General features: G+C 46.6%; 1 protein-coding gene across 1 annotated transcript in view; it reads left to right on the top strand.

The window, feature by feature from the left end:
• The window catches only part of LOC147633037 (integrin-linked protein kinase 1-like), a 107540-nt gene that overhangs the window by 8614 nt on the left and 71834 nt on the right, over window positions 1-27092 (top strand). The window contains exons 4-5 of the mRNA XM_086806036.1: window positions 19752-19831; window positions 20421-20541. Coding sequence (XP_086662162.1) covers window positions 19752-19831; window positions 20421-20541 — 201 coding nt within the window. The remainder of the gene's footprint in view (window positions 1-19751; window positions 19832-20420; window positions 20542-27092) is intronic.

Genomic DNA, 27092 nt, shown 5'->3' with positions numbered 1-27092 from the left:
CTCCCCATCTGCATACTTGCATATTGCTTCCCTGATTGGAAATACGGGTCGACCACAAGAGCTGCTGCATGCATAGGAGAATGGTACTCACTCCACTTGTCAGTGCATATGTTCCTCATCTCCGTATACAAGACTTTATTTGTCTCTATTTGCACCAGCTTCTCTATTTGCACCAGCTTCTCTATCATCCTGTCCATTGCTTCATAAATTCGACCAATGCATGGCTGCAAAGCATCTGTCATCCTTAACAAGTGGATGATGGGCTTCCCTAGATCGACAATTTTCCTGCACTGCTCCCAAAATTCCAAGTTTGCGATGTTTGTCTTGCAATCCTTCCCTGCTTTTGTGCGTGCTAGATGATGTTTCTCAAACTCATCACTCACCATGAGTTGCTTTAGAGCACTAGAGCTCTTCTGTATGGACTCCATGATCAAGAAGTTGTATCCGAAACGAGTGTCCGAATACTTTCGAAGATCTCTTTGTTATGTGATTAATGAAAGAGGCACACAACTCGAATGTTATGTGATTAATGAAATGAGTGCCAAGTACAAAAGATAAGAAGACCCAATAAGTGGATAAGAGGGTGTTCACATGCACAAGGAAAAAAACCTCCTTAAGAGGAAAAAAGTGCCCCAGTTGATCCTAAGTGTGTTCACACATCATTACCATCTATATGGATACAACCTCTTTTCAACAATTACCATCTATATGGATACAACCTCTTTTCAACAATTAGGATTAGGTTTACAACCCTAAACACAATTAGGGTTGAATTTGCATCCTCAACGCACCACAATTCACACCAAAACAATTCTCAACCTTTCCTTCATGTAGCTTCGTTCATAGCCGAAAATCTGTTCTTGTTTCTATTGGTGCCGAGTTTCTAATTCTACTCGTGTGACTGAACATACTTTTGCATCAACTACTTGATAATGTAAGGCTTGTTACATACAACTAACTACTCTCCCTCTCCTTACTCCCTCTTGAATGGGCCGCCAACTTCAAGGAGGCATAATTGAATAGTTTTTCTCACAAAATCAGTCCATGCTCTCTCTTGCTTGCTCTTTGGAAGTTCTCATGCATGGAGGAGCTTGTTCATGGTCAAATAACAGGTATCTAGTCTCGGATTAATCTAATTCTCAACTCTTTTATGGATTTCTACATGATGGCAAGGGTTTCAAGCAATTTTGTCGCCGACAATTCTTTCAAATGCTAAAATCCTATTTTGCAAAAATCCTAATTTAGTGAAATGCTAATTCTGCAAAACCCGAATTTGCACAAACCCTAATTTACAAAAACCGCAATTTCATGTGGAGTGCTATGGAATATTACTTTATCACTACTTCAACCAAAACCTGAAAGGTGTCTGCGAATGGCAACCGAATCTCGGGTTTGGGCTTCTTGTGTTCTGTAAGCCTACTCTATGTCTGCGTTCTTGGCCATCTAAGGTTTTCTATGTATTGGCATGGCACACACTTGAATGTATATGGATGCTAGTGGAGCATAGTTGCTTGTGGTAAGATACTGGGGATTGGGGAGTGAGGTTCTTCACGAGGGAAGTCGTGGATTCAACCTCTATACTAACACAACTTGTTTGAAATTGATTTCATGAATGTTGTTGGAAACTTGGCAAGCATTGCCCAGCTTGTGTGTAAAATTTCTTGATGATACAAATCATATTACAGGGGGGGTCGCCCTTTTTGGCCTATTGCAGTGTCATTTCAATTTTCAACGTCGCTATCTTGTTTTGTGTTGTGCCAAATTACTTTGTTTGCGAGTGTTAATAGTTTAAGTCAAGATTGTGCTCCATACCGATTAGGGGAATTACATTGGTATCACCTAGGAACTTCCTCCTTCTTGTGTGGAAGACGATCCTATCTTGCGTACACTAATTGTTAGTGTTTTAAGCATTATGGCCAGCCATATAGGTAGTGGTGTGCATGTTTATGCAAGAAGACAAGCTCGTGATGAAGAGATGGGTGAAAATGTACACCATGGAACACGTGCTAGTCATAGGATTCGATTTAGTTCAAGGATTTCAGCATGTGGGCATTGTTGTTGGCCAAGGTTTGGTTGAGTTGAAGAAGGTACGGAGGATGGAAGCTGTTCATCCTGTTTGGTAGTGTGCAAAGAGAGTTAGAGATGGGGAAAGAAAGACTATACTCAAGAAAGAGTGTTTTAGCACGACTCAATAATACTTGATTAATGTATTGTTTGCTTCAAATAGTACAATGCCGTTTATAGGCTTAGAAGTCTTATCTTTGGCACATCACATACATTGGGGCAATGACACATGGCTAAACATATGACATCACTGCTTATCACACTCACATATAAAACTGCTGTAAGAGGTTGTTCACACACACAAACACACTAAGCCATCTAAGGACTTGCTCACACACCCAAGGACACATAGACACATACAAAGCTCCGAATACCTAACAAACCTCCCTTTAGAGTGAAGGTGGTGAGACCCCACACGCAAAGAAGTAGCAACCTTCTAACTTTATCACATGCTGCAAGGGAGTGATCTAGCTGTTAGAAGTCATCTCCTGTCTAGTTTTATACACCAGGGCCTTTGTTGTGGGTGTGCCCGCCCTTATGAGGTGTTTTATCATTTTTCCCCACTCTCCGCATTTTCCCCCTATTTTTCCTATTTTTTCTGTGGCTTGGGAGGCAGCCCATTTGCTGGCCGATTGTTGCTGAACTGGTCCACGACCCCATGTCTGAGGTGGCCGACTGCTGATGATTTGGCCGACTGGATGGTGTGCTGGTCGTGGAGTTTTCAGGGCCAGTCGGCTGCCCTACAGCAGGTCGACTGCTGATGTGGGGGCATATAAATAAGCCCCCAGCCCCCTTGCCACTTGTGTATCATACCCGGGATTTTCTTGTGTATATAGAGCAGAGTTACACGCCTACTTCTCTCTCTCTCTCTTGTGCTGTATTTTTCTGCATGCGTTTTTGCTCTTGTGTTCCCAGATCTGGTCATCATCTCCGCTGCGTATTCTGACATGGTATCAGAGCCTAGGCTCCAGATAGTTCTTGGGATTTGTGTGAGCAAGAGGGGGACTGTTGTGTGGCTGATTGGTGGACTGTTTTGGACTGTTCGGGAAGAGGAGAAGCAAGAGGACGGCGGGCTGATTTGCTGGACAGCCACTTGCAGGTATTAGTTCTTCTTTGTTCCCACCCACCCACCCTTTTCAGAGTACATCCCTGCAATGGCAGATATGTTTGAGATGGCCGAGAGGCATGTGAAGATCCCGACACTCCCCACGTTCCCGGTGGACCGTCAGTTGGACGGGAGCAACTACGGCATATGGAAGGTTATGATGGAATCTGTTCTGGAGTCTTACGACCTCGCAGATTTCGTCGTCGTTGGTGTTCCACGGCCGGAAGTAGAGGAAGGGGAGTTACCGTCGATCCGAAAGGACCGGGAGGCTTAGACACAGAGTTGGGATCGTGTCAACGCCAGGGTCCGTTCGTTTATCTTTCTCAACTGCACACCGCAGGTAATCAATCATGTAAAGCATATGACGCTGGCCAGAGGTATATGGTAGCATTTGGCCTCTCTTTACAACAGGGTATCGCCCATGAAGAGGATTTCCTTGGAAGTACAGATGCGGGTTATGAGCCCTGCAAAGTCGTCGACGATGCAGGAGCATATTAACAAGCTGCAGGCTCTTCAGCAGGAAGTTCTTCAGGCTGGGAAGGAGATATCGTCAGAGGATATGGCCATAACGTTGCTGTCGCATTTGCCCTCTTCGTACTCAGCATTTTACTCGTCTTTGATTACCAGTGTCAGGCTCAGCACCATCACGTGGGAGGAGCTTGTGCCCATGGTCCTGGACCAAGAGGAACGATTCATGAACCCTCCTCAGGGTGGAGGTTCGGAGGCCTTAACTGGCCAACGGTCGAAAGGCCGTAACACGGGCAAAGGGAAGGCTTCGTCGGAGAAGTCTTCTGAGAAGAAGTCCGTTATTGACCGCGAGAAACTAAAGGCAGAGAGGATCTGTAATGATTGTGGCGAGAAAGGCCACTATTGGAGGCAGTGTGCCAAGCGAAAGACCGAGAAGGGTGAAGATTCCTCAGCAGCAATCATGAAGACTCTGGCTTTTGTGCACCTGGAGGTGGTGGACACTGATGTTTCATTTTCTTCAAGCAGGGAGGAGATTGGAGGACTCTCCGCAACGGATACTCGGGAGTGGATTCTCGACAGTGGTGCTTCCAGGCACATGACTCCTTCCCGTTCCGGTTTATAGGATCTCTGTAGGCTTTTTGGTCACATTCTTACTGGGATACATCCACTATTCCAGTTCACAGTGAGGGCAGGATGGAGATAATTCCCGATGGCAGAGGGGGGAAGCATTCCTCCCAGGTGTTGTATGTTTCGGCACTTGGTTTTCATCTGTTGTCAGTGCATCAGGTTTGCAAGACTGGCGTACGGGTGGAGTTTGATGAGCATTTTGTTGCTCTTCGGGACAAAGCAACAGGCCAAGTGGTTTGGGAAGGCGGAGTGGAGAATGGAGTTTACAAGCTTTCAGCACTCTCTCTCCTAGGTCCTCGGGTTTGTGATGAGTGGCAGTCTGGTAATGGCCACTTAAGTGTGGATATGCTGCAGGTGCGGGCTTTCCGGGACCAGATGGTGGATAGCTTGCCAGTAGATGGCAGCAGTTGGCAGGAACTTTCCAGTACTGATGTTGGTAGTTCTTGTGTTCGTCAGTCAGAGGAAACTGAACAGGTAACTTATGCTCTGATGTCTTGTAGTATTCGGAACAAAGAAGATGAGGATGTTCTTTCCACGGGGACCTTTCGGAAAGCCAGGCAGGTGGCAGGTGATTACTTGCAGAAGGAGGTGGTTACTCCAGGCTTTGTGGTTCCGGATTCAGAGGGGGTGGTTGACAGGTTTCAGAAGGCCTTGCGTGGTCTTCAGCAGGTTTCCAGGACTTGTTTGTGCACCGTAACAGGTGTTGATCCTTGTGAGCAGTGTGATGCCTTTTTGACTCAGAAGCAGTATGGTTCATGGATTTGGTTGATGGACACCAGATTGGACGGGAGCTTCCTGATGAGGCAGTTGAGCTCATGGTTGCGGATGACTCTTTGGGAGGCAAGATTGCGTTTCCTGTGGTTTTTGCGGCATGCGAAGGATCATGGATTCTTTTACACAGGAGGGGGATTGATTGATGGAGTCCGACTCCACGGTTGGAGTGACTCGGTTTGGGGAGGAGATCCGGACACGAGGAGATCTACTTCAGGCCCAGGAGCAGTTTTTCGGAGCAGTAAGAGGCAGTCATCTTTTGCCTTGTCGAGGACAGAGGCAGAGTACCGACCTGTTTGTGATGCTGCTTATGAGGTGGTGAGGATGCAGAGGTTGCATTGCAGGTTTGGGCATGGTCATCCTGAGGCACTTTGTTCGTGAACAAATCGTTGCTGATGACATCTTGCTAGAGTTTTGTTTGGCGGAGGATAGTACGGTGGACCTCTTCACGAAGTCGCTCTCTCAGGATTTGCTCAGGCGGTACCCCAGCTCCCTGTGGTTGGTTTCACAGCCAAGAGCTGAGAGGGGGTGTTAGAAGTCATCTCCTGTCTAGTTTTATACACCAGGGCCTTTGTTGTGGGTGTGCCCGCCCTTATGAGGTGTTTTATCATTTTTTCCCACTCTCCGCATTTTTCCCCTATTTTTTCTATTTTTTCTGTGGCTTGGGAGGCAGCCCATTTGCTGGCCGACTGTTGAACTGGTCCACGACCCCATGTCTGAGGTGGCCGACTGCTGATGATCTGGCCGATTGGATGGTGTGCTGGTCGTGGAGTTTTCAGGGCCAGTCGGCTGCCCTACAGCAGGCCGATTGTTGATGTGGGGGCATATAAATAGGCCCCCAGCCCCTTTGCCACTTGTGTATCATACCCGGGATTTTCTTGTGTATATAGAGCAGAGTTACACGCCTACTTCTCTCTGTCTCTTGTGCTGTATTTTTCTGCATGCGTTTTTGCTCTTGTGTTCCTAGATCTGGTCATCATCTCCGCTGTGTATTGTGACACTAGCCTGTGCATCTTTTGTGCCATGCTAATCCTCCAATCAACAAGTGAAGCCTGAAGTAGCAAGGCCAGCTCTTCATCACCCCCCCTAGCTCCTAATGGGGTTGAAAGATTACATGGAGCCTTTTACAAGTGAGGCGATACAATTAAACACACAGAGAGATTATTTAACTCAGATTTTGGGGGACTCCTTAGGCAGAAAAAAAACCCTAGCCCTAACATATGTGTGCGTAGCTGCTGCTCCAAACCCTAGCCCTAACATATGAGGCTGAAATTGGTGTTTATGAGCTAAAAACAAGCTGTTTCTGAGAGAAAACAGGTTGTATAGAGGCCCTCATGCAGAAGGCCGATTGGTCGTACACGTCTGGATGCTGTCGGTACATTGTCCTTGCAGCCCACAAATTATCCACACAGTGGTTGTACAGGTCCCGTACAGCCCGTATAAAGGTCATAAAGCTCTGTACAGCAAGTGGGGACAGGTTTACACGATGAGAACTGTGCAAAAGCATAGCAAAAGCTTGCTTTGATACCAAATGTTGGAATGGAGGAGACAGAATGCGCTGGTACAGGATGTGAAACCGGCCTTTGGTAGAAACCAAAGTGCGGTAGACTAGCAGTCACCCTTCCTCTTGTAGTCCAGATATAAAAACAAATTTGATTGGAGCTAGAGTGCCCCAAATTTGAAATAAAACCGACACCTGTTGGCCCCAAAGCTTGGCACCCCTTGCGGTATTTCTTTATTCAATTTCAAAAAGATGTAAAGCTGAGTACAACAAAACCAGCCAGGAGAATACACCTGTATGTCCAATCTGGCAGCCCACAATACCTCTTAGCACAGAGGATTCACACACAGATCTGTGTCCCACAAAAGCATCACTCTGTGCTTCCCTCTGATCAGCCAAGACCATTCTGTCACCAATTGGCCGACCATTTGGTCCATCTCCAGTTTTTGCGTCTCGTTCACTTGAGGCCAGGCCGGTGTCTCGTGTGAAGAGGCCAGTACTTTGCTGACACGGACGGGAGCCAGACTGGTGCCACCCGTGTGTTAGCAGGATGGTGTCGTATGGACGGGAGCCAGACCAGTGCCACCCGTGTATGACCTGGACTGTGTTCGACCCATGGGATTGTCACGCCATGGAAGAGCCAGTATACGTGCCGTGTTTTGCGCCTATGGGACTGTCACACCATAGGGAGACTCGTGCCTGGAACTGTGTCTTACCTATGGGACTGTCACTCCATAGGAAGACCAGGTTTTTATGTTTTTTATGTCGTGCCAGTTTTGTGCCGACAGATATTTTGTACTTGTTCCATGAACGGGAGATATGTCCATGTTACTATTTGCACATGCACACATATTTTGCATGTTTGAAACTGTTTTTGCATGACATGTATTTGTGTGTTTGCCTGCTTGACGTGTTACTGAGCGGAGACACCTGCCAGTGAGTTGTGAAGTCTGCTCTGTATTCTGACGAGTTTTAGTGCATGTGAACAGGTGGTAAGTATATGGTACATGTTGTTTTTATTATTTTTCTAACCTTTAGTTTTATAAGGTTAAGTGTTCACATTCACTTAAATGTGGGCACCCCCTTTGGGCACCCACTTAGGGGCCAAGGTGGGGAGCCCCACTTAAGTGAGTGTGGGGGTGGGCATGGTCACCTACCCACACTAGTCCCCCACATGCAAGCGTGGAAATCACTAGTGAAACTCCACTTTAATTTTAATAAAAAAAGAGCATCACCCTTCGTGAAGGAGACGGGGCGTCCATCTCCACGCTTTCTTCAGGTTGTTCCATCGCATGTTCTCCCAGGCGATTGTGCGCTTCTCTTGCCTCTCCCATACAGGCTGTGCAAGCTGCCTCTCCCATACAAACTGCACTTGCTTTACCTCTACAGCCGGCGACTGCATCTCAGGCTGCTGGCTGTGTTTCTGTATAACCAGGCGGACATCTCATCAAGCTACGCTGCCTACCACAGCAGGCAGCTGTGCGATCATGGCCAGCAACTTTACCTTAATAGTCAGGCGGCTGTGCACTACTACCTGACGGCTGCAGCACCTACTGTTGGTGGCTGCGCATGTTCTCTCCAACAACCTGCACTTCCACCTCACAGGCTGCTGCCCCTCTCATGCAAGCAGTGCTCTAGCTTCAGCAGGCGGCTGTCCACCGAGTGTGTGTGCTCTCCCGCAAACGATGCGCTACAGGCCGGTGGCTGCAAGCTGCCTTCTCTTCTCCATGTAGCCTGGCAACCATACAGGCTGTGTGTCTCTCTTACTTAGGAAGCTCCTTCTCAACCTCCTCGACAAGTTGTTGTGGCTACAACTTGGTATCCCACTCAAGTAGCTACACACACGAATACCTCGGGTATTGGTCTACAATCTGCAACCTTCAAGTAAGTGAATTTCAGATTTAAGTAAAGTATTTTTTTTGTGTTAAATCTGATAAGGGATTCCCGACTCCCTATACGGCCAACACCCGTTCGGTGCCGGGTTGTCCAAGCTCTATTGGAGAACCTCGGTCCAAAGGTGTTGAGATCGGGAGAGCCAGGCGTTAGAACGAGAGCGCCTGTTTGTGCGTGGTCTCGGAACACCAGTGAGGCGCTCTCCGCGGAGTCCAGTGAAAGCACAGGACCGTAGAGATTGGACCACACTAGTGGTCGTTCTGCTTCGAGCTTCTACATCGAAATTCGACTTCGAGCCTATTTGTTTGGTACTGTTTTCATATGTACATGGACATCATGTGGTTCTTGGAACCCATGGAGCATTGTATTCATTAAATACTCCCAATAAATATATCATATATTGAGGGGGGGGTCGGCCCGTTCCGGCCCCAGTGCTGGTGTCCATCTTTCCATTTCATTTCATTTCAATTTCAAATTGTATTAAGTTGTCCATTTCAAATTTGTGGTTTTAAAGTTGTGCTATTAACCGTGTGGGTGTCCAACGGAGTCTTTCCCACTTGACGGGATCGGTTTCATTGGTATAAGAGCACGGTTGTTTCCCTCTTCCTAGTGGGGAAACGAACCTGTGTACTAGACATCCCGCTCTTAGCAAACTTAAAACACAATGGACAGCCAAGGTAACCCTTTGGAAGTGCCTAATTCGAGGGGTCCATCTAGTGCCTCTCGTGGGTTTGATGCCCTGCGAGGTAGACACAAGTCCCTTGAAAGGGTTATTGATAGTGAATCAAAGGGTCAACTGTCTCCAAGAAAGACAGTTATGCTTGAACAAGAGCCTGATGCTATGAGGGCTGAAATGGAACATATGAGAAAACTTTTGCAGGCTCAAGAGCAAGAGTTAAAGTTTTTGCATGAAAATCCCCATGTGCAAAGTGCTATTGAAGCCAGGAAGGCTGATGCAATGGTAGATGTAACTTTCGAATCAATGGCTCGTGAAGTGGGCAAGAAACCAAGGGAGTTGGCACTTGCCTACCTCCTCCGCAAAGGTGATATCAAAGAGGGGGATGACGGAGAGCTGAAATTCAGAAATCCACCTCGTTTGAAGCATGGAGATCCCGCATCCCAAAGGCTGAAATCTTTTATGCAAAAGGAAGAGGTGACAGTCACCTCTCGACATGCATCTTCTCCACAAGGCACAAAGCCTGACAGATATATGTATGCCAGTGCTCAGGGAGGGCATGAAAGTCACATGCATGCAAGACATGTATCTCATGGTGACAGGTCTACTTCTAGAAAATTTTTGCCTTCTGAGTTGTCTCATGGAGAGACAATGCCATATGCAGGTAAGTCACATGTATCTGAGTTTCGAGTTCGTGGAGCACATGCCACCGTGCCCCATGAAATTTCTATGACGGCCCATGGAGCCCATGCAGACAGGGCTGCCCCGTTGGATAAGGGGAAAAGAAAAAGAGAAGACCATGAGCCTCATGCCAGGAAGCTCAAGGAATTCAAAGCAGGTGACAAATTTGTCAAATTTGATGCTTTTCATGGTGAACATGATGCTTCTAAGGTGTTAGCATTTGTGGCACAGTTCGACATTGCTTTTAGCGATGAGGATTTCACAGAAAAGTCAAAGGTGCGCCATGCTAGCATGTTTTTGAAAGGGACTGCTGCTCATTGGTGGATCACTGAAAAGATCACCAAGGATCCCATTTCTACTTGGAAGGAATTCAAGGATAGATTTTATGCTCAGTTCTTGCCACCCAATGCAGAGCAAACTCTCACTCAAAAGTGGGACAGGTTGGAGCAAAGAGACAATGAAAGCGTGCAACAGTATGTTAACAAATTCTGGAAAGTGTTGCTGGAAGTGACTCCCTTTATGCAAATTACTGAGGATGAAAGAAAGAGAAAGTTTCGTTCTGGACTGCAACCAGCATATCGATCGGGCATTGAATTGCACCCGAAACATACGTTGCAACAACTCACAGCTTCTGCTCTTGCTACGGAGCAATTGGTGCTCAAAATTAAGCAGGATTAAGGAGGTTCCAAGGGAAAAGACAAGGCTGTCTCAAATCAGCAAAAGGGTGGACAACCACCTAAAAAGAACTTCCGGGAGCCTTACAAGGGTGGTAAAGCTGAAAATAACACATCTAAAGAACAGGGCCCAAGGAAGAACAAATTCGGATTAACCCCGGAGCAAAGAGAGCAATATGCCAAGGATGGAAAATGCTTTTCTTGTGGTAGCAAAGACCACATGTTTCGACAATGCCCAGATTGCAAATCAAAGCACGAGGACAAGCACACCAAAGCTAATGTACATGCAGTTCCTGATGTGCAAGGAAATACAGGTCATGATGCAAAAGAGCGTATGGTTTGCAAGGCTTGGGGGCAAATCAAGGATCAGCCCGCACTTTTCATGTTTGATGACTGTGCAACTGACAATTTCATATCTATGCAAATGGCAGCTGCATTGGGTATTGAGGTTGAAAACATGGGACCTCAGATTGAAGCCGAAGCTGCATTTATTGGTAAAGAGGTGCAGGTTACCTCTTTGATAGGGAAGTTGCGCATCCATATCTAGGGCTACCTTGACAATGAGCATTTCTTAGTTGCTCCACTGAATGGATGTGATGTATTGTTGGGCAAGCCGTGGCACCATAGGCTTGAGCCCCGCAAAGATTACAAGTCCAACATGATTTCTTTTATGCATACAGGCCGCATGCATTTTATTGATGCTGGCAAAGAAGGGGATTCCATCCCACTTGTATCACACATCCAAATTAATAAAGCAATGAAAAAGAGTCTTTCAGCGTACTTGGTTTTTGTGCGTGATAGTCTTGTGCCAAATCATCAAAATGTGGATGCTATGTCTAATGATAGGCTGAATTTTCTTAATGCATTCAACGACTGTTTTGCTGACTCGTTGCCAGGTGAATTACCTCCCCAAAGGCCCGAAGATCACCGCATAGATCTTGTGCCAGGTAGTTCTCCACCTAACAAACCCGCATACCGAGTGAGTGCTGCACAACAAGAAGAAATCATGAAGCAGGTAAACGAGCTTTTAGAGAAAGGTTTGGTTCAACCCAGTTCTTCACCTTACTACTCTCCTGTGCTGCTTGTTCAAAAGAAGGACGGATCATTCCGTATGTGTGTGGACTATAGAGCCTACATGATCTCACGAAGAAGAAAACTGTTTTCAAATGGACTTCAAAGGAACATGCTTTCTTGCAGCTCAAGCATGCGATCATATGTGGTCCAGTATTGATTGTTCCTGACTTGCACAAGTCATTTGTGGTTGAATGTGATGCTTGTGGTGATTGCATAGGAGCTGTCCTAAATCAAGAAGGGCATGCAGTTGCATACGAGAGCCGTTGTTTGCATGATGTTGAGCTTCATATGGATATCTATGAGAAAGAGCTCTTGGCTGTAATTCACGCCTTAAAGATTTGGAAACATTACCTTCTTGGGGCTGAATTTGTAGTCAAGACAGATCATCAAAGCTTGAGATACTTTCTATCTCAAACCAAGCTTTCAGAGAAGTAGATGAGAATGGCAAACTTTCTTTCCATGTTTCATTTTCAGATTGTGCATACTCCAGGAAAGAAAAATGTGGTGGCCGATGCACTATCTAGGAGGCCTTATGTTGCTGTAGTCTCAGTGGCCTCTCATGGGGAGACCTATCTGCTATGAGAGATTTGTATCATTTGGATGCTGATTTTTGCTATATATGGACTGATTTGATGGCTGGTCATTCACATGCCTCTTATGTTATCAACGAGGGTTATCTTATGAAGGATAATTGCCTATGTGTGGTGAAGGATTTGCGTCCAAAGGTTATGGACGAATGTCACGCTCCACCTTATGCTGGTCATAGAGGTATTATGCCTACTACTCGTATGATTCAGAGGTATTTCTCTTGGCCGAACATGCGTAAAGACATTGAGGCTTATGTACGTGCATGTATTACTTGCCAAAAGGTGAAATTTGACAGGCAAAAGCCTCCAGGTTTGCTTCAGCCATTGCCTATTCCCTCGCAACCTTGGGAAAGTATCACGATGGATTTTATTATGGATTTGCCTAGATCCCAGCATGGGAATGATGCTATTTGGACTATTGTGGACAAGTAAGCTCATTTCTTGCCCGTCAAGAAAACCATTAAAGCTGATCATATGGTAAAGCTTTTTCTTGCTAATATTTTCAAGCATCATGGTATGCCTAAATCCATTGTTGGGAATAGAGATCCCAGGACTACTAGCCTCTTTTGGAGGGCTTTATTTGATAATATGGGTACTAAACTTGAGTTTTCATCAGCTTATCATCCCCAAACGGATGGCCAAAGTGAAGCTGCAAATTCAGCCGTGTTGGATTTATTGAAATGTTATGTGGCAGATCAAAAGACTGCATGGGAGAAGTATCTTCCACTTGTTGAGTTTGCCTACAACAATACGATCCATGCTTCCACGGGCAAGGCTCCGTTTGAGATTATTTATGGCAGAGTGGTAATGCCACCCATCCTTCGTACAAAGGATGAGATTTTTGCAGCTGATGAATATGTTCGTGACTTGGATGTTGCCTTTGGTCAGGTGCGGACAGCCATTGCAAGATCTCAGGATAAGCATAAAATGGCTGCTGACAAGCATAGAAGGGACATGGAAGTCAAAGAAGATGATTGGGTATTGCTGAAATTTGAGAAGGCTATAGGCTTCGGAAGAGGCCAGGACGAGAAGGATCCTATCCTAAGCTTTCTCCTCGCTATTATGGACCCTTCAAAGTGATTCAGAAGATCAATGAAGTGTCCTACAGGCTTGCTTTCCCTAGTCATTGGAAGATTCACAATGCTTTTCATGTGAGTCTATTTCGGAAATATGTGGGGCCAGATCCTGATGAGCCTGTCACATAAGATCCGCCAGAGATTGAAGAGCTTGAGGAGATCCTCCAGCCAAAACAGATTGTTTTTCACAAGGAGAGAAAGCTACCTGCAGGAAAGCTTTCCAGGAGATACCTTGTGAAGTTTAAGAATTATTTGCCTATTGATGCCAAGTGGGTAAATGAGGATTATTTTGCAGATTATCCGCAATTGTTGCAGGCATATCTTGAGGCTTTTCAGTTGAGGTCAACTCTTTAGAAGCCCGGGGGGATGTCACCAATTGGCCGACCATTGGGTGCATCTCCAGTTTTTGCGTCTCGTTCACTTGAGGCCAGGCCGGTGTCTCGTGTGAAGAGGCCAGTACTTTGCTGACATGGACGGGATCCAGATTGGTGCCACCCGTGTGTTAGCCGGATGGTGTCGTATGGACGGGAGCCAGACCAGTGCCACCCGTGTATGACCTGGACTGTGTTCGACCCATGGGATTGTCACGCCATGGAAGAGCCAGTATTCGTGCCGTGTTTTGCCTATGGGACTGTCACACCATAGGGAGACTCGTGCCTGGAACTGTGTCTTACCTATGGGACTGTCACTCCATAGGAAGACCAGGTCTTTATGTTTTTTATGTCGTGCCAGTTTTGTGCCGACAGATATTTTGTACTTGTTCCATGAACGGGAGATATGTCCATTTTACTATTTGCACATGCACACATATTTTGCATGTTTGAAACTGTTTTTGCATGACATGTATTTGTGTGTTTGCCTGCTTGACGTGTTACTTACTGAGCGGGGACGCCTGCCAGTGAGTCGTGAAGTCTGCTCTGTATTCTGACGAGTTTTAGTGCATGTGAATATGTGGTAAGTATATGGTACATGTTGTTTTTATTATTTTTCTAACCTTTAGTTTTATAAGGTTAAGTGTTCACATTCACTTAAATGTGGGCACCCCCTTTGGGCACCCACTTAGGGGCCAAGGTGGGGAGCCCCACTTAAGTGAGTGTGGGGGTGGGCATGGTCACCTACCCACACTAGTCCCCCACATGCAAGCGTGGAAATCACTAGTGAAACTCCACTTTAATTTTAATAAAAAAAGAGCATCACCCTTCGTGAAGGAGACGGGGCGTTCATCTCCACGCTTTCTTCAGGTTGTTCCATCGCATGTTCTCCCAGGCGATTGTGCGCTTCTCCTGCCTCTCCCATACAGGCTGTGCAAGCTGCCTCTCCCATACAAACTGCACTTGCTTTACCTCTACAGCCGGCGACTGCATCTCAGGCTGCTGGCTGCGTTTCTGTATAACCAGGCGGACATCTCATCAAGCTACGCTGCCTACCACAGCAGGCAGCTGTGCGATCATCGCCAGCAACTTTACCATAATAGTCAGGCGGCTGTGCACTACTACCTGACGGCTGCAGCACCTACTGTTGGTGGCTGCGCATGTTCTCTCCAACAACCTGCACTTCCACCTCACAGGCTGCTGCCCCTCTCATGCAAGCAGCGCTCTAGCTTCAGCAGGCGGCTGTCCACCGAGTGTGTGTGCTCTCCCGCAAACGATGCGCTACAGGCCGGTGGCTGCAAGCTGCCTTCTCTTCTCCATGTAACCTGGCAACCATATAGGCTCTGTGTCTCTCTTACACAGGAAGCTCCTTCTCAACCTCCTCGACAAGCTGTTGTGGCTACAACTTGGTATCCCACTCAAGTAGCTACACACACGAATACCTCGGGTATTGGTCTACAATCTGCAACCTTCAAGTAAGTGAATTTCAGATTTAAGTAAAGTATTTTTTTTGTGTTAAATCTGATAAGGGATTCCCGACTCCCTATACGGCCAACACCCGTTCGGTGCCGGGTTGTCCAAGCTCTATTGGAGAACCTCAGTCCAAAGGTGCTGAGATCGGGAGAGCCAGGCGTTAGAACGAGAGCGCCTGTTTGTGCGTGGTCTCGGAACACCAGTGAGGCGCTCTCCGCGGAGTCCAGTGAAAGCACAGGACCGTAGAGATTGGACCACACTAGTGGTCGTTCTGCTTCGAGCTTCTACATCGAAATTCGACTTCGAGCCTATTTGTTTGGTACTGTTTTCATATGTACATGGACATCATCTGGTTCTTGGAACCCATGGAGCATTGTATTCATTAAATACTCCCAATAAATATATCATATATTGAGGGGGGGGGTCGGCCCATTCCGGCCCCAGTGCTGGTGTCCATCTTTCCATTTCATTTCATTTCAATTTCAAATTGTATTAAGTTGTCCATTTCAAATTTGTGGTTTTAAAGTTGTGCTTTTAAGCGTGTGGGTGTCCAACGGAGTCTTTCCCACTTGACGGGATCGGTTTCACCATTCAGCAGGACAGCCTTGAGCACACATCTGGCATATCTCATGTACATGGTTCCACAACTCAGCACAAGCATACATCCACTGTCCAATCTCTGTTTCCACCCTTTCAATCTGCCATACCCCTCCTCTCACAAGGGGCCAGATAGCATAACTCTGCAGCAGCAGACATAAGCCAATGGAAAGAAAGATAGATGAACAAGTTCAGAGCTTACCAGAATCAGCTCGTGGTTCTGCACTCGTGAAGTCAATCGTACCAGTTTGTACTTGCCTTCTTGCAACCACCTGTCTGATGCACCAAATAAGCTATGATACAGCACTGCCTGCAACTGTCTGTACAGTCTCTACGCCTGCAGCTGCTGCCACATGTACTTGCTGGACAGTACAGTTCTTGACACTCTGCACCTGTCCGTACAGGACCACAACACCTAATTGAATCTGTTCGTACAGAACTGTACGGACTGTGCTGCGCACGCCTGAGTCTGCCTGTTCGCTTGTTGTACCCGACTGTACCAGCTGGTACAGTTCTGTACCTGCAACCAGTCGCCTGCCAGCAGTCGTACAGCCGCCTGTACTTGTTGTCCGTACGACTGTACCTGCGGCAAAGCCGCCGCCAGAACTTGCAGCACAGCCTGTATCTGCTCTCAGCCTTTGTCAGCGCCGCCTGTACCAGCAGAAGAACTTGTAGCAGCCGTAGTGTACCCTGTACCATAGTTACCACGGAACGGGAACGTTCCGGGAACGTCGGATGCTGGAACAGGAGCGGGAACGGGAACGGGAGCAGATTGGGAACGTCGGGGAACGCCACGTCTTATGACATGTCAGCATATGACATAAAATGACAAAACATTTAAAATATCCAAGATTAAACTTTAAAGTCTTAAACATTAAAAATTTAAAGAGTCTAGACTCCAAATAGAAACTGAAAAGAAAGTACATCGCATGAGGATATATAGAAACTGAAAAAGAAAGTACATCGCATGACAAGTACAAAACTAGCCTCAAGGGCCAAGGTAACTGGTGAGTCAAAGACTAGTCATCAGCAAGTGGGATCTCATCCTCTTGTCCAGGCTGTCCCTCAATGTGCTCATCCTCATGCTGCTCCACATCATCCTCTCCCTCTGGCTGATCCTCACCATCATTGTCATCAAGATCAAGGCAAAATCCAATAAATGGCTCTGGAGTACACTCAGCCCTGAACTTATTAAGCAAACGCAAGTTCGTATTAAACAAAATACAAGGTCATTTGCCTTCTGGACACCAAGCCTGTTCCTCTTCTTGCTGATTGTTGAGCCCATGTGACATGCAAGGAGTGAAGCAAATATGTGGGTACCTATCCTCAATGATCCTCCCTGCTGCCCTGTTTGAGTTCTCTCCATCAGAAACAAACTGGATGACATTATTGGGACCCACGTAATCAATGGCTTCACTCCAAATATTTGCCAATCTCTCTGCAGTTTTGCCCGCCTCTGAATTGTCAATAGCTTTAATTAAAAAGCTACATCCTCTGGAGTACGCAAGGATACCCTGAATGGAGCGGCTCCTAGTGTCACTCCAACCATCACCCATGATAGTGACGGCACATCTACGCCATACATCCTGAATGGGTCCCAAGGCATCCTCTATGGCTGTCCTCTCTGTGGCTAGAAGTGTAGTGTGCAATGCCTCGGATGAGGGTGGAGCATAGCCAGGTCCGAAAGAAGCAATCTCCTTCACCATATCTGCAAAGTATGGGTTGCGGGCCTTTACCAAAGGAACATCTGCAGCATAAAAAAACCGTGCCACTGCTGCATCTACTTGTGTCCTCCTCCTAGGGTGCCATGATGCCACAAGACTAGCCTGCACTGGACCTCGTGAAGCCTGGGTCTGGGAAGCATTTGTTCCATGTGCGGATGGCTGTGGAGCAGCCCCAAATAATGGGGTAGATGCACTCGCTGAAGATGCCGCGCCTGCAGGTGTAGCTGATGATGATGTACCTCGAGGATCAAGAACAGAGGGCCGACTCCTTGCTGCATCAAGTCTATCTGCAAGTGCCTGCAATCGTATGATATCTGCTCCTGACACTGTAGGGCAAACAGAAATGCCTTTGCCTCTAACCCCCAACAAATGGGCTCGCACACGATCCGTGCCTCCAGTCTTAATGGATCCACAAAAGTGGCACTTCCACCTGCGTGACCCTCCTCCAGTCTTAATGGATCCACAAAAGTGGCACTTCCACTTGCGTGACCCTCCTCCTCTTACACTATCATATCTGGACACAAGATCCACCTCATTCCACCAAGGGGATCTGTTTTCTGCATCTATGCCACGAGGAGGTGCCATTGAAATTGATAAATGGCTGAAAATTAAAAAAACATGCAAAATGCCCTTGCATGAGACATAAGTAAAGTGTCCACAAAGTGGAAAAAAACGCAGCAAACTAGAATCTCCAAAATCCAATGTTCATTGCGTCAAATTTTAAATTTTACCTGCTCAAGACTCGAGTGCCACTCGAGCAAAAGAAGGGGCCAACTTGCCAAGGCCCAAGAGGAGGGGCCAAGAGGAGTTAGGGAGAGTGTGGGGCAGCCAAGGGGGCAGCCAAGAGGAAGGGTGGAGTGGTAGGGAGAGCACTCAAGCAGCATGCTCAGCCAACAAAACAGGCGCAGCAGTGAAATAAACCCGAACGCAGGATAAAAACTGCAGCTGCCGCCGTCGCGCACATGCGCACATGTCGGAACGCCCGGAACGTGCGGTCCGCCCTACGTTCCGGCGTTCCGATCGCCGTTCCGCCACGCTCCTCGGCAAGTCCCACGTTCCGGCTGTCGTTTCTGCGTTCCGGGCACGCGTTGAGCTCAGGACCGGCGTTCCGGCGTTCCAGGAAGGCGGAACGCCGTTCCGTGGTAACTATGCCCTGTACTTGCAGCAGTCCGTACACCTGTACTTGCTGTTGTACAGCTCTGTACGGCCGGTCTAAACAGCTTGTTCTTCTCACACACAGCAGCAAGCATATGCAGTCGACCAGCTTCTCTCCCATGCATGAGAATTTGCACGCCTCCCAAAAAGCTAGAGAGAGAGAGAGATGAGAGAGGCGTGTAACTCCAAAAGTGGAGTGGCCTCTCTCCAAAATTGTCTAGGGCCCCAACTTTAATAAATATTAAAGTTCCCTAGGGGCCACTTAGGCCTAGGGGCAGCCCATGAATAAAACATTAAAATATTAATGTTTTTGGTCCCCCTTCACACTTGGAGATGTCCACACATCATTATCTTTGTCCGGGCACCCCAAATGTGAATCATTTAATATTTTTGCTCGGCAACCACCATGCCCACACTTGTGCTGTTCCATTTTCACAGGGTCATGACAGGATGAAAGAAGCACAAACACACAGGTTGAAAGAAAGCTTCACGACTATCTTGTTGATAATAAGTACAAATTACATCAAATTTTGAGCCTATAATGATAAAGCCCTAACCATGGTAAACTAAAAGCTGACATGTGGCATCTAATCCAGCGTTCATGGTATAAAGTTAAAACCATAGTCTATAAGTGACACTTATTGCTAGGGGAAATGTCACCAAACTAATACTAATGCCTAATACACATTTCTAGTAACATATGTCACACCAAGATCTCCTAAACACGACACACAAGTTAGTAGTCCAAGTTCACCCATGCGCCTTTGAGATCGGCTTGGTGCAGACGGACACATTTTGAGAAGGACTGCCATGCCCCCAATTAATAGTCAAGGGTGCCCGGCTGGGATGGCAGACCTAGCTGCGTGAGTTTGAGGGCACTCCAGCAGTGGTGCAAAACTGGCACGCCCTCGGTGCAGCATCGCAGAGTTTGATGTGATATTGACAGTGGATACTGAAAGTTATTCACAGGGTTTGATGTTTGTGACTTTTGACTTTGCGGGTGAGTTGTGCTTCATCAATAGCCTATCTATGGTTGTTTTTTGAATAGTATGCTGTTTCTAAGTCATCTTTATCTCTTTTACAATTTGGTTCTGCTATAGATCATAGCAGCAGCTTTTAGATATACGTGTCTTTCCAACAAAGAACACTTTTATGATTTGGTCTTCGTATGAAGTCACTCTCTCAGCTTTGTTTAGCTGGCAAGTTATCTAATATTTGTGGAATACTTGTGCAGTATACTGTTGCCAAATGGCATGGGACTCATGTTGCTGTAAAGGAGATCCCAGGTGACCTATCAAATCAGCCACAAATTGTGTAAGTGGTGGCTGCCTCGTGCAATTTCAATTGTCTGCTGTAAGGGTAAACTAATTGGTGTTAGCAAGTGGTGGATGACTTTGGATAGGCAGCTTCTGGTAGCTGTGTACTAGCTTAAAGTGATCTATCATGATATTACAGGCGTTGGTTTTAGGTGGGGTGAAGAAAGGACTGTAATTAGCTTTGCTTTACATTGAAGCTTGAGTGACATGATTTAAAGTTAGGTAGTAAATGTCACGGAGCTGCATCTATCATACAAGTGTTGGTTTTAAAAGTGGTGAAGAAAGGGCTCTGATTAGCTCTGATTTTCAATGAAGAAGCTTGAGTGGCATGATTTAAGCTTTTAATAATACATCTTGTAGAGCCACGAGATGGAATGTGGTGAAAAAAATTCCGTGTGACTCGTGAGTGTGGAGAGTCGAGACCTGTGCTGAATCAAACCAGGCTCAAGGCATCATTTGTTTAGTTTGTCCGAGACTAAAGACTGCTGAGGTTACATTGGACACTGCTTAAGCTCTATAGACATGTTGATTTGCAGATTCTTGTTCTCTTTCTTTCATCCTAGTTGATATGGCTTTGTGTGGTGCAGGGCGGTTTTTCGGGAGGAATTAGCTTTACTGCAAAAGCTGCGGCATCCAAACATTGTGCAATTTTTAGGGGCTGTAACCCAAAGTACACCAATGCGTATCATTTTAGAGTACTGTGCCGGGGTATGATTTTTTTTTTCGGTGTGGTTTGCTATGTAGCAATTAATAGTTTTGAATACAAATGAGAATGCCTCTCAGGTAATTTTCTTGAATATGCTCACAAATGTTTGGGCTGCTTTTCTAGTCTCAATTGTTAAAGTAGTCAAATGTGAGAATCCAAAGATTGAGCCATGTTTAAACAGTTCCTTGAAAGTCCTGCCAACATCTTGTCTTGATGATGTATTTCCCAATGCCTTAAAGAACCCTATCATCTCAAGTGATATCATCCAGCCTGTGTGATGGCGTGCCTATAGTAGTTAGCCTTTGAGAATTGTTTTGTTGAAATGAGAAACTTTATATTAGCTGTCCCAAGACCGATTTTTCATGTGCCATTAAGACTAGTTGATCGAGTCCCTTTTTGATGGCTCCCAAATGTTCTCACATCTAGATTGCTCTGATAGTTTTCAGATTTAGGTTGGTTCTAGCCCAATTTGCTTCTGTTTGCACTATTTCCACCAAGACTAAGGAACAATTGGGACCATGCTCAAGATCTTATTATATAATTAGTAAAGCCAAGAAAGGGAAGAAACTGAATAAATTTCCATGGGGCACTTCGTCATTAAACCTAAAGTAATGGTGCATTCAGGACCCAAGATGGGCTCGTCCCTATCCTAGGGTGTCTCAATATTTCAGGATATTCAAGCCATCTCTAACACAGCTTTTATGCTTGCTGGACAAAGTCTTAACCTTAGAAAGTAATATAAAAACTAATAGTAGGAAGTTTGCTTCTTTGATGCAAAGGGGCTCCATCCTTGTAACATGCTAACTAACAATGGAAGACTTAATGATGAGATTAATGCAATTAATCATAGATTAATGCAAAAGTGATTGTCAAAACACAGTAGACAAGACAGAGGTATGCCCTAATCTAATGAATATTCCATCATGCATGAATATGTACAATGAATTGCAGCATGGTAAATGCAAACCCTGATAATGGGGTTTTCATCTTGCGATGATGACGATGGCACTTGCTGAAGTAAGCTCACAGTATGTTGGGGAACCACGGGCTGCTTTTTGTCTCCGAGATCACTACTCACGGAATTCTTGACTTGACAATGACTCTTAGCCCTAGTTCTATATTTATAGACTAGTTGGCTGTCTCTTAGGGTTAGTTGGCTACCAACCTTACTTTATTAATACAAATATACAATAAAAATTATGGTGTCCACACTTGGCTGCTCATTGTTTGATTGGACCAAATACAACGAGATGGCAAAAAAGCCCCGAAATAGACTAATACTCGGTCACGGCCATGCCCTCTAAAGTGGCTAAATGGTAAGGACTTGCCCATGTCATGGTGCTGGAAGGTGTGCACGTGACATCCCCTCTTGCTTAACTTAGAGCAAGGGTGCACATGACGCTCTTGTGCTTGAATCTGGTGTTGTCGGTCTGATTGCGGACTCAACCTTCTACCAATGTCCTCGCCTTTGTCTCTTTGGGAGTTGCAAGCATTGGAGCCCCTTTGTCTTTGGATGCTCTGCTGGTGTGGAGTCTTAGCATGGTAGACTCCACAGAAACCTTGTGAATTGTTAAAGCGCTTAATTCATCCTCCTCAATGGATTTGGAGAGAGAAGCTTGAACCTTAGGTGTTGCCACCTCCTCGATGAATGTGATGGCATGGTAGACCAGTTGCATAATTGATGGTGGTGGCTCTGCGCAACTGGACATTTGTGCTCCTTTGTCAACCTTGAAATGCTGCCATTGCTCATCAACTGCGGCACTTGTAACTATTCCCTAATTTCTCGGGATTCATATTGTAAATTCTCTATTATCCATGGACATGGGTGTTGGACACTACATGTAGCCATGGAATGTTTATGGTTAAGCTTCCCATGTATGTGTATGCTAGCTGTATCTACGAGATCCTGGCTGCATAGAAGCATGTTAGGCATTTGATGGATCTTGGAGAACCAAATGCAATACATAATGCCATGGATATTTGATGGATCTTGGAGAGCCAAATACCATAGCCCTTGTAAATATCAAGTACATATAAATAGATGGGATTTCTTCCAAAATATGTGTATAAATGTTTACATTTGTGTGAATGGCTTATTTTTATTTGTGTGTATTGTTTTGTTTGCCTGAACAATGCTTGTATTTTATTGCATGAGAAGCTCATGGATCTGGGGACGCCTGGATTGCACCCATGGGTTAGTATGTTGCATAACTTGTCTTCAATTAACTTGTATTGATGGATTTGTATAGGAATAATTGACAGTTTGAAGGCAGTCCACTCTTATGCAGGCTTTCTATCTCGATGCATGCATACGTCCATGCATGCATGACAGTCTAGCTAAGTATTGTTGATAAACTTCTTCTCCATGATGAGAAACCTCCATGCATGCGACATTCATAGTCAAAAATCCTCATGCATGTGACATGCATAGTCATGCATAGTTAGAAACCCCCATACATGCGACTGTCAGAATATGCAGCGGAAATGATGACCAAATCTGGGAACACAAGAGCAAAAACGCAGGCAGAAAAAACAGCACAAAAAGAGAGAGATGTAGGCGTGTAACTCTGCTCTATATACACAAGAAGATCCCGAATATGATACAAATGAGGTATGGGGGCTGAGGAGCTATATATACTCCCCTAGAGGGCAGTCGGCCAGCACTGGAAGAGGCCCACGACTGGACAAAACCAACGACTGCTGAAAAACAGCAGTCGGCCAGCATCTGGTGCCCCATGTCTGCACAGAACAAGTCGGCCAGCACTCAGACAGCCCACGACTGCTACAGATGCAGTCGGCCAGCTTCAGAGTGCTCCTGGCATCACCTGGCAGCTCTCCCAAGCCTCAGAAAAATGGGAAAAAATAGGGGAAAAATACGGAGAGTGGGGAAAAATGATAAAACACCTCATAAGGGCGGGCACACCCACAACAAAGGCCCTGGTGTATAAATCTAGACAGGAGATGACTTCTAACACCCCCTCTCAGCTCCTGGCTGTGTGACCAACCACTTGGAGCTGGGGTGCCGCCTGAGCAAATCCTGAGAGCGACTTCGTGAAGAGGTCCACCGTACTGTCCTCCGTCGAACAGAACTCCAGCAAGATGTCATCAGCAACAATCTGTTCACGAACAAAGTGCCTCTGGATGACCATGGGTTCCTCCAGTGGAAGCCCAAACCTGCAATGTAACCTCCTCCTGCTCCGTAAAACTGCTCCTGGGCCATAAGTAGATCCCCTCGTGTCCGAATCTCCTCCCCAAACTGAGTCACTCCAACCGCGGAGTCGGACTCCATCCAACAATCCCCCTCCTGTGTACAAGAGTCCATGATCCTTCGCATGCCGCAGAAACCACAGGAAACGCAATCCTGCCTCACAAAGAGACATCTGCAACCAAGAGCTCAACTGCCTCATCAGGAAGCTCCCGTCCAATCCGGTGTCCATCAACCAGATCCATGAACCATACAGCTTCTGAGTCACAGAGACATCACACTGCTCACAAGGATCAACACCTGTTACGGTGCATAAACAAGTCCTGGAAACCTGATGAAACCTGTCAACCACCCCCTCTGAATCCGGAACCACAAAGCCTGGAGAAACTACCTCCTTCTGCAAGCAAACACCTGTCACCTGCCTGGCTTTCCGAAAGGTCCCCGTGGAAAGAACATCCTCAACTACTGGAAGTTCTTTGTCCCGAACACTACGAGACATCAGAGCATAAGTGACCTGTTCAGCTTCCTCTGACTCACGAACACAAGAACTACCAACCTCAGTACTGGAAAGTTCCTGCCAACTGCTGCCATCTACTGGTACGCTATCCACCATCTGGTCCCGGAAAGCCCGCACCTGCAGCGTATCCACACTTGAGTAGCCATTACCACACTGCCACTCATCACAATCTTGAGGACCTGGGAGAGAGAGTGCTGAAAGCCTGTAGACTCCATTCTCCACTCCACCTTCCCAAACCACCTGGCCTGTTGCTTTGTCCCGGAGAGCAACACAATGCTCATCAAACTCCACCCGTACGCCAGTCTTGCAAACCTGATGCACTGACAACAGATGAAAACCAAGTGCCGGAACATACAACACCTGGGAGGAATGCTTCCCCCCTCTGCCATCGGGAACTATCTCCATCCTGCCCTCACTGTGAACTGGGATAGTGGACGTATCCCCAGTAAGAATCTGACCAGAAAGCCTGCAGAGATCCTGTAAACCGGAACGGGAAGGAGTCATGTGCCTAGAAGCACCACTATCGAGAATCCACTCCCGAGTATCCATTGCGGAGAGTCCTCCAATCTCCTCCCTGCCTGAAGAAAATGAAGCATCGGTGTCCATCACCTCCAGGTGCACAAAAGCCGGAGTCTTCATGATTGCTGAGGAGTCTTCACCCTTCTCGGTCTTCCGCTTGGGACACTGCCTCCAGTAGTGGCCTTTCTCGCCACAATCATTACAGGTCCTCTCTGCCTTCAGTTTCTCGCGGTCACTAACGGACATCTTCTCAGAAGACTTCTCCGACGAAGCCTTCCCCTTGCCCGTGTTACGGCCTTTCGACCGTTGGCCAGTAAAGGCCTCCGAACCTCCACCCTGAGGAGGGTTCGTAAATCGTTCCTCCTGGTCCAGGACCATAGGCACAAGCTCCTCCCACGTGATGGTGCTGAGCCTGCCACTGGTAATCAACGACGAGTAGAATGCTGAGTACGAAGAGGGCAAATGTGACAGCAACGTTATGGCCATGTCCTCTGACGATATCTCCTTCCCAGCCTGAAGAACTTCCTGCTGAAGAGCCTGCAGCTTGTTAATATGCTCCCGCATCGTCGCCGACTTTGCAGGGCTCATAACCCGCATCTGTACTTCCAAAGAAATCCTCTTCATGGGTGATACCCTGTTGTACAGAGAAGCCAAATGCTGCCATATACCTCTGGCCAGCGTCATGTGCTTTACATGATTGATTACCTGTGGTGTGCAAGTGAGGAAAATAAACGAACGGACCCTGGCGTTGACGCGATCCCACATCTGCGTCTGGGCCTCCCGGTCCTTTCGGGTTGACGGTAACTCCCCTTCCTCTACTTCCGGCCGTGGAACACCAACAACGACAAAATCGGCGAGGTCGTAAGACTCCAGAACGGATTCCATCATCACCTTCCATATGCCGTAGTTGCTCCCGTCTAACTGACGGTCCACCGGAAACGTGGGGAGTGTCGGGATCTTCACATGTCTCTCGGCCATCTCATACAGATCTGCCATAGCGGGGATGTACTCTGAAAAGGGTGGGTGGGTGGGAACAAAGAAGAATTGATACCTGCAAGTGGCTGTCCAGCAAATCAGCCCGCCTTCCTCTTGCTTCTCCTCTTCCCGAACAGTCCAAAACAGTCCACCAATCAGCCACAAAACAGCCCCCTCTTGCTCACACAAATCCCAAGACCTATCTAGAGCCTAGGCTCTGATACCATGTCAGAATATGCAGCGGAAATGATGACCAAATCTGGGAACACAAGAGCAAAAACGCAGGCAGAAAAAACAGCACAAAAAGAGAGAGATGTAGGCGTGTAACTCTGCTCTATATACACAAGAAGATCCCGAATATGATACAAATGAGGTATGGGGGCTGAGGAGCTATATATACTCCCCTAGAGGGCAGTCGGCCAGCACTGGAAGAGGCCCACGACTGGACAAAACCAACGACTGCTGAAAAACAGCAGTCGGCCAGCATCTGGTGCCCCATGTCTGCACAGAACAAGTCGGCCAGCACTCAGACAGCCCACGACTGCTACAGATGCAGTCGGCCAGCTTCAGAGTGCTCCTGGCATCACCTGGCAGCTCTCCCAAGCCTCAGAAAAATGGGAAAAAATAGGGGAAAAATACGGAGAGTGGGGAAAAATGATAAAACACCTCATAAGGGCGGGCACACCCACAACAAAGGCCCTGGTGTATAAATCTAGACAGGAGATGACTTCTAACAGCGACATCCATGGCCAGAAATCCTCATGCACGCGACATGCATGGCCAGAAATCCCCATGCATGCAACATGCAAGCTTTTTCAGCTACATGCATGCATCATGCAATGCTTTATCTTTTCATGCACCTAAAAGTGTGCCAAGCAAGCTTACTTTACTTTAAAGTAAATCATGCAAGCTCACTTTTCTCCAAAAAAGTCATGCAAACTAGTTAACTCAAAAGAAAAAGATAGAAAGTAAACTTTTCCTCCTCTTTTAGCTACTCGAGTTGCCACTTTGCTAATAGCCATTCTTTGATCCAAAAGTCTTGCACAAACCTCTCCCTACCACCACATCTTTTCATGAGCAATAACCTCCACTCCTCCTCTTCTTGTTGTAGGCGCCTCCTTCTAGGTTGAATAGAACTCTATAAATTCAGATTTCCAGCCTCACTCAAGAGTACTTCTTGGCCTTTGTTTATTGCTGTATCTAATGCACTGATTCTAGAGTATTTTTCCAGCCATACCATAGTGTTTTTTATTTCCCCAAAACACTTAGAATGTCATGTGCATGACATGCTCATGTACCTTCTCAGGGCTAATCCAGAAGGGGCAACCAGCAAAAGA

The sequence above is a fragment of the Cibotium barometz genome, chromosome 12 (assembly GCF_041138505.1).
Source record: "Cibotium barometz isolate CiBa-2024 chromosome 12, ASM4113850v1, whole genome shotgun sequence".
Classification (NCBI taxonomy): domain Eukaryota; kingdom Viridiplantae; phylum Streptophyta; class Polypodiopsida; order Cyatheales; family Cibotiaceae; genus Cibotium; species Cibotium barometz.
This window is presented reverse-complemented; position numbering and strand designations above follow the sequence as displayed.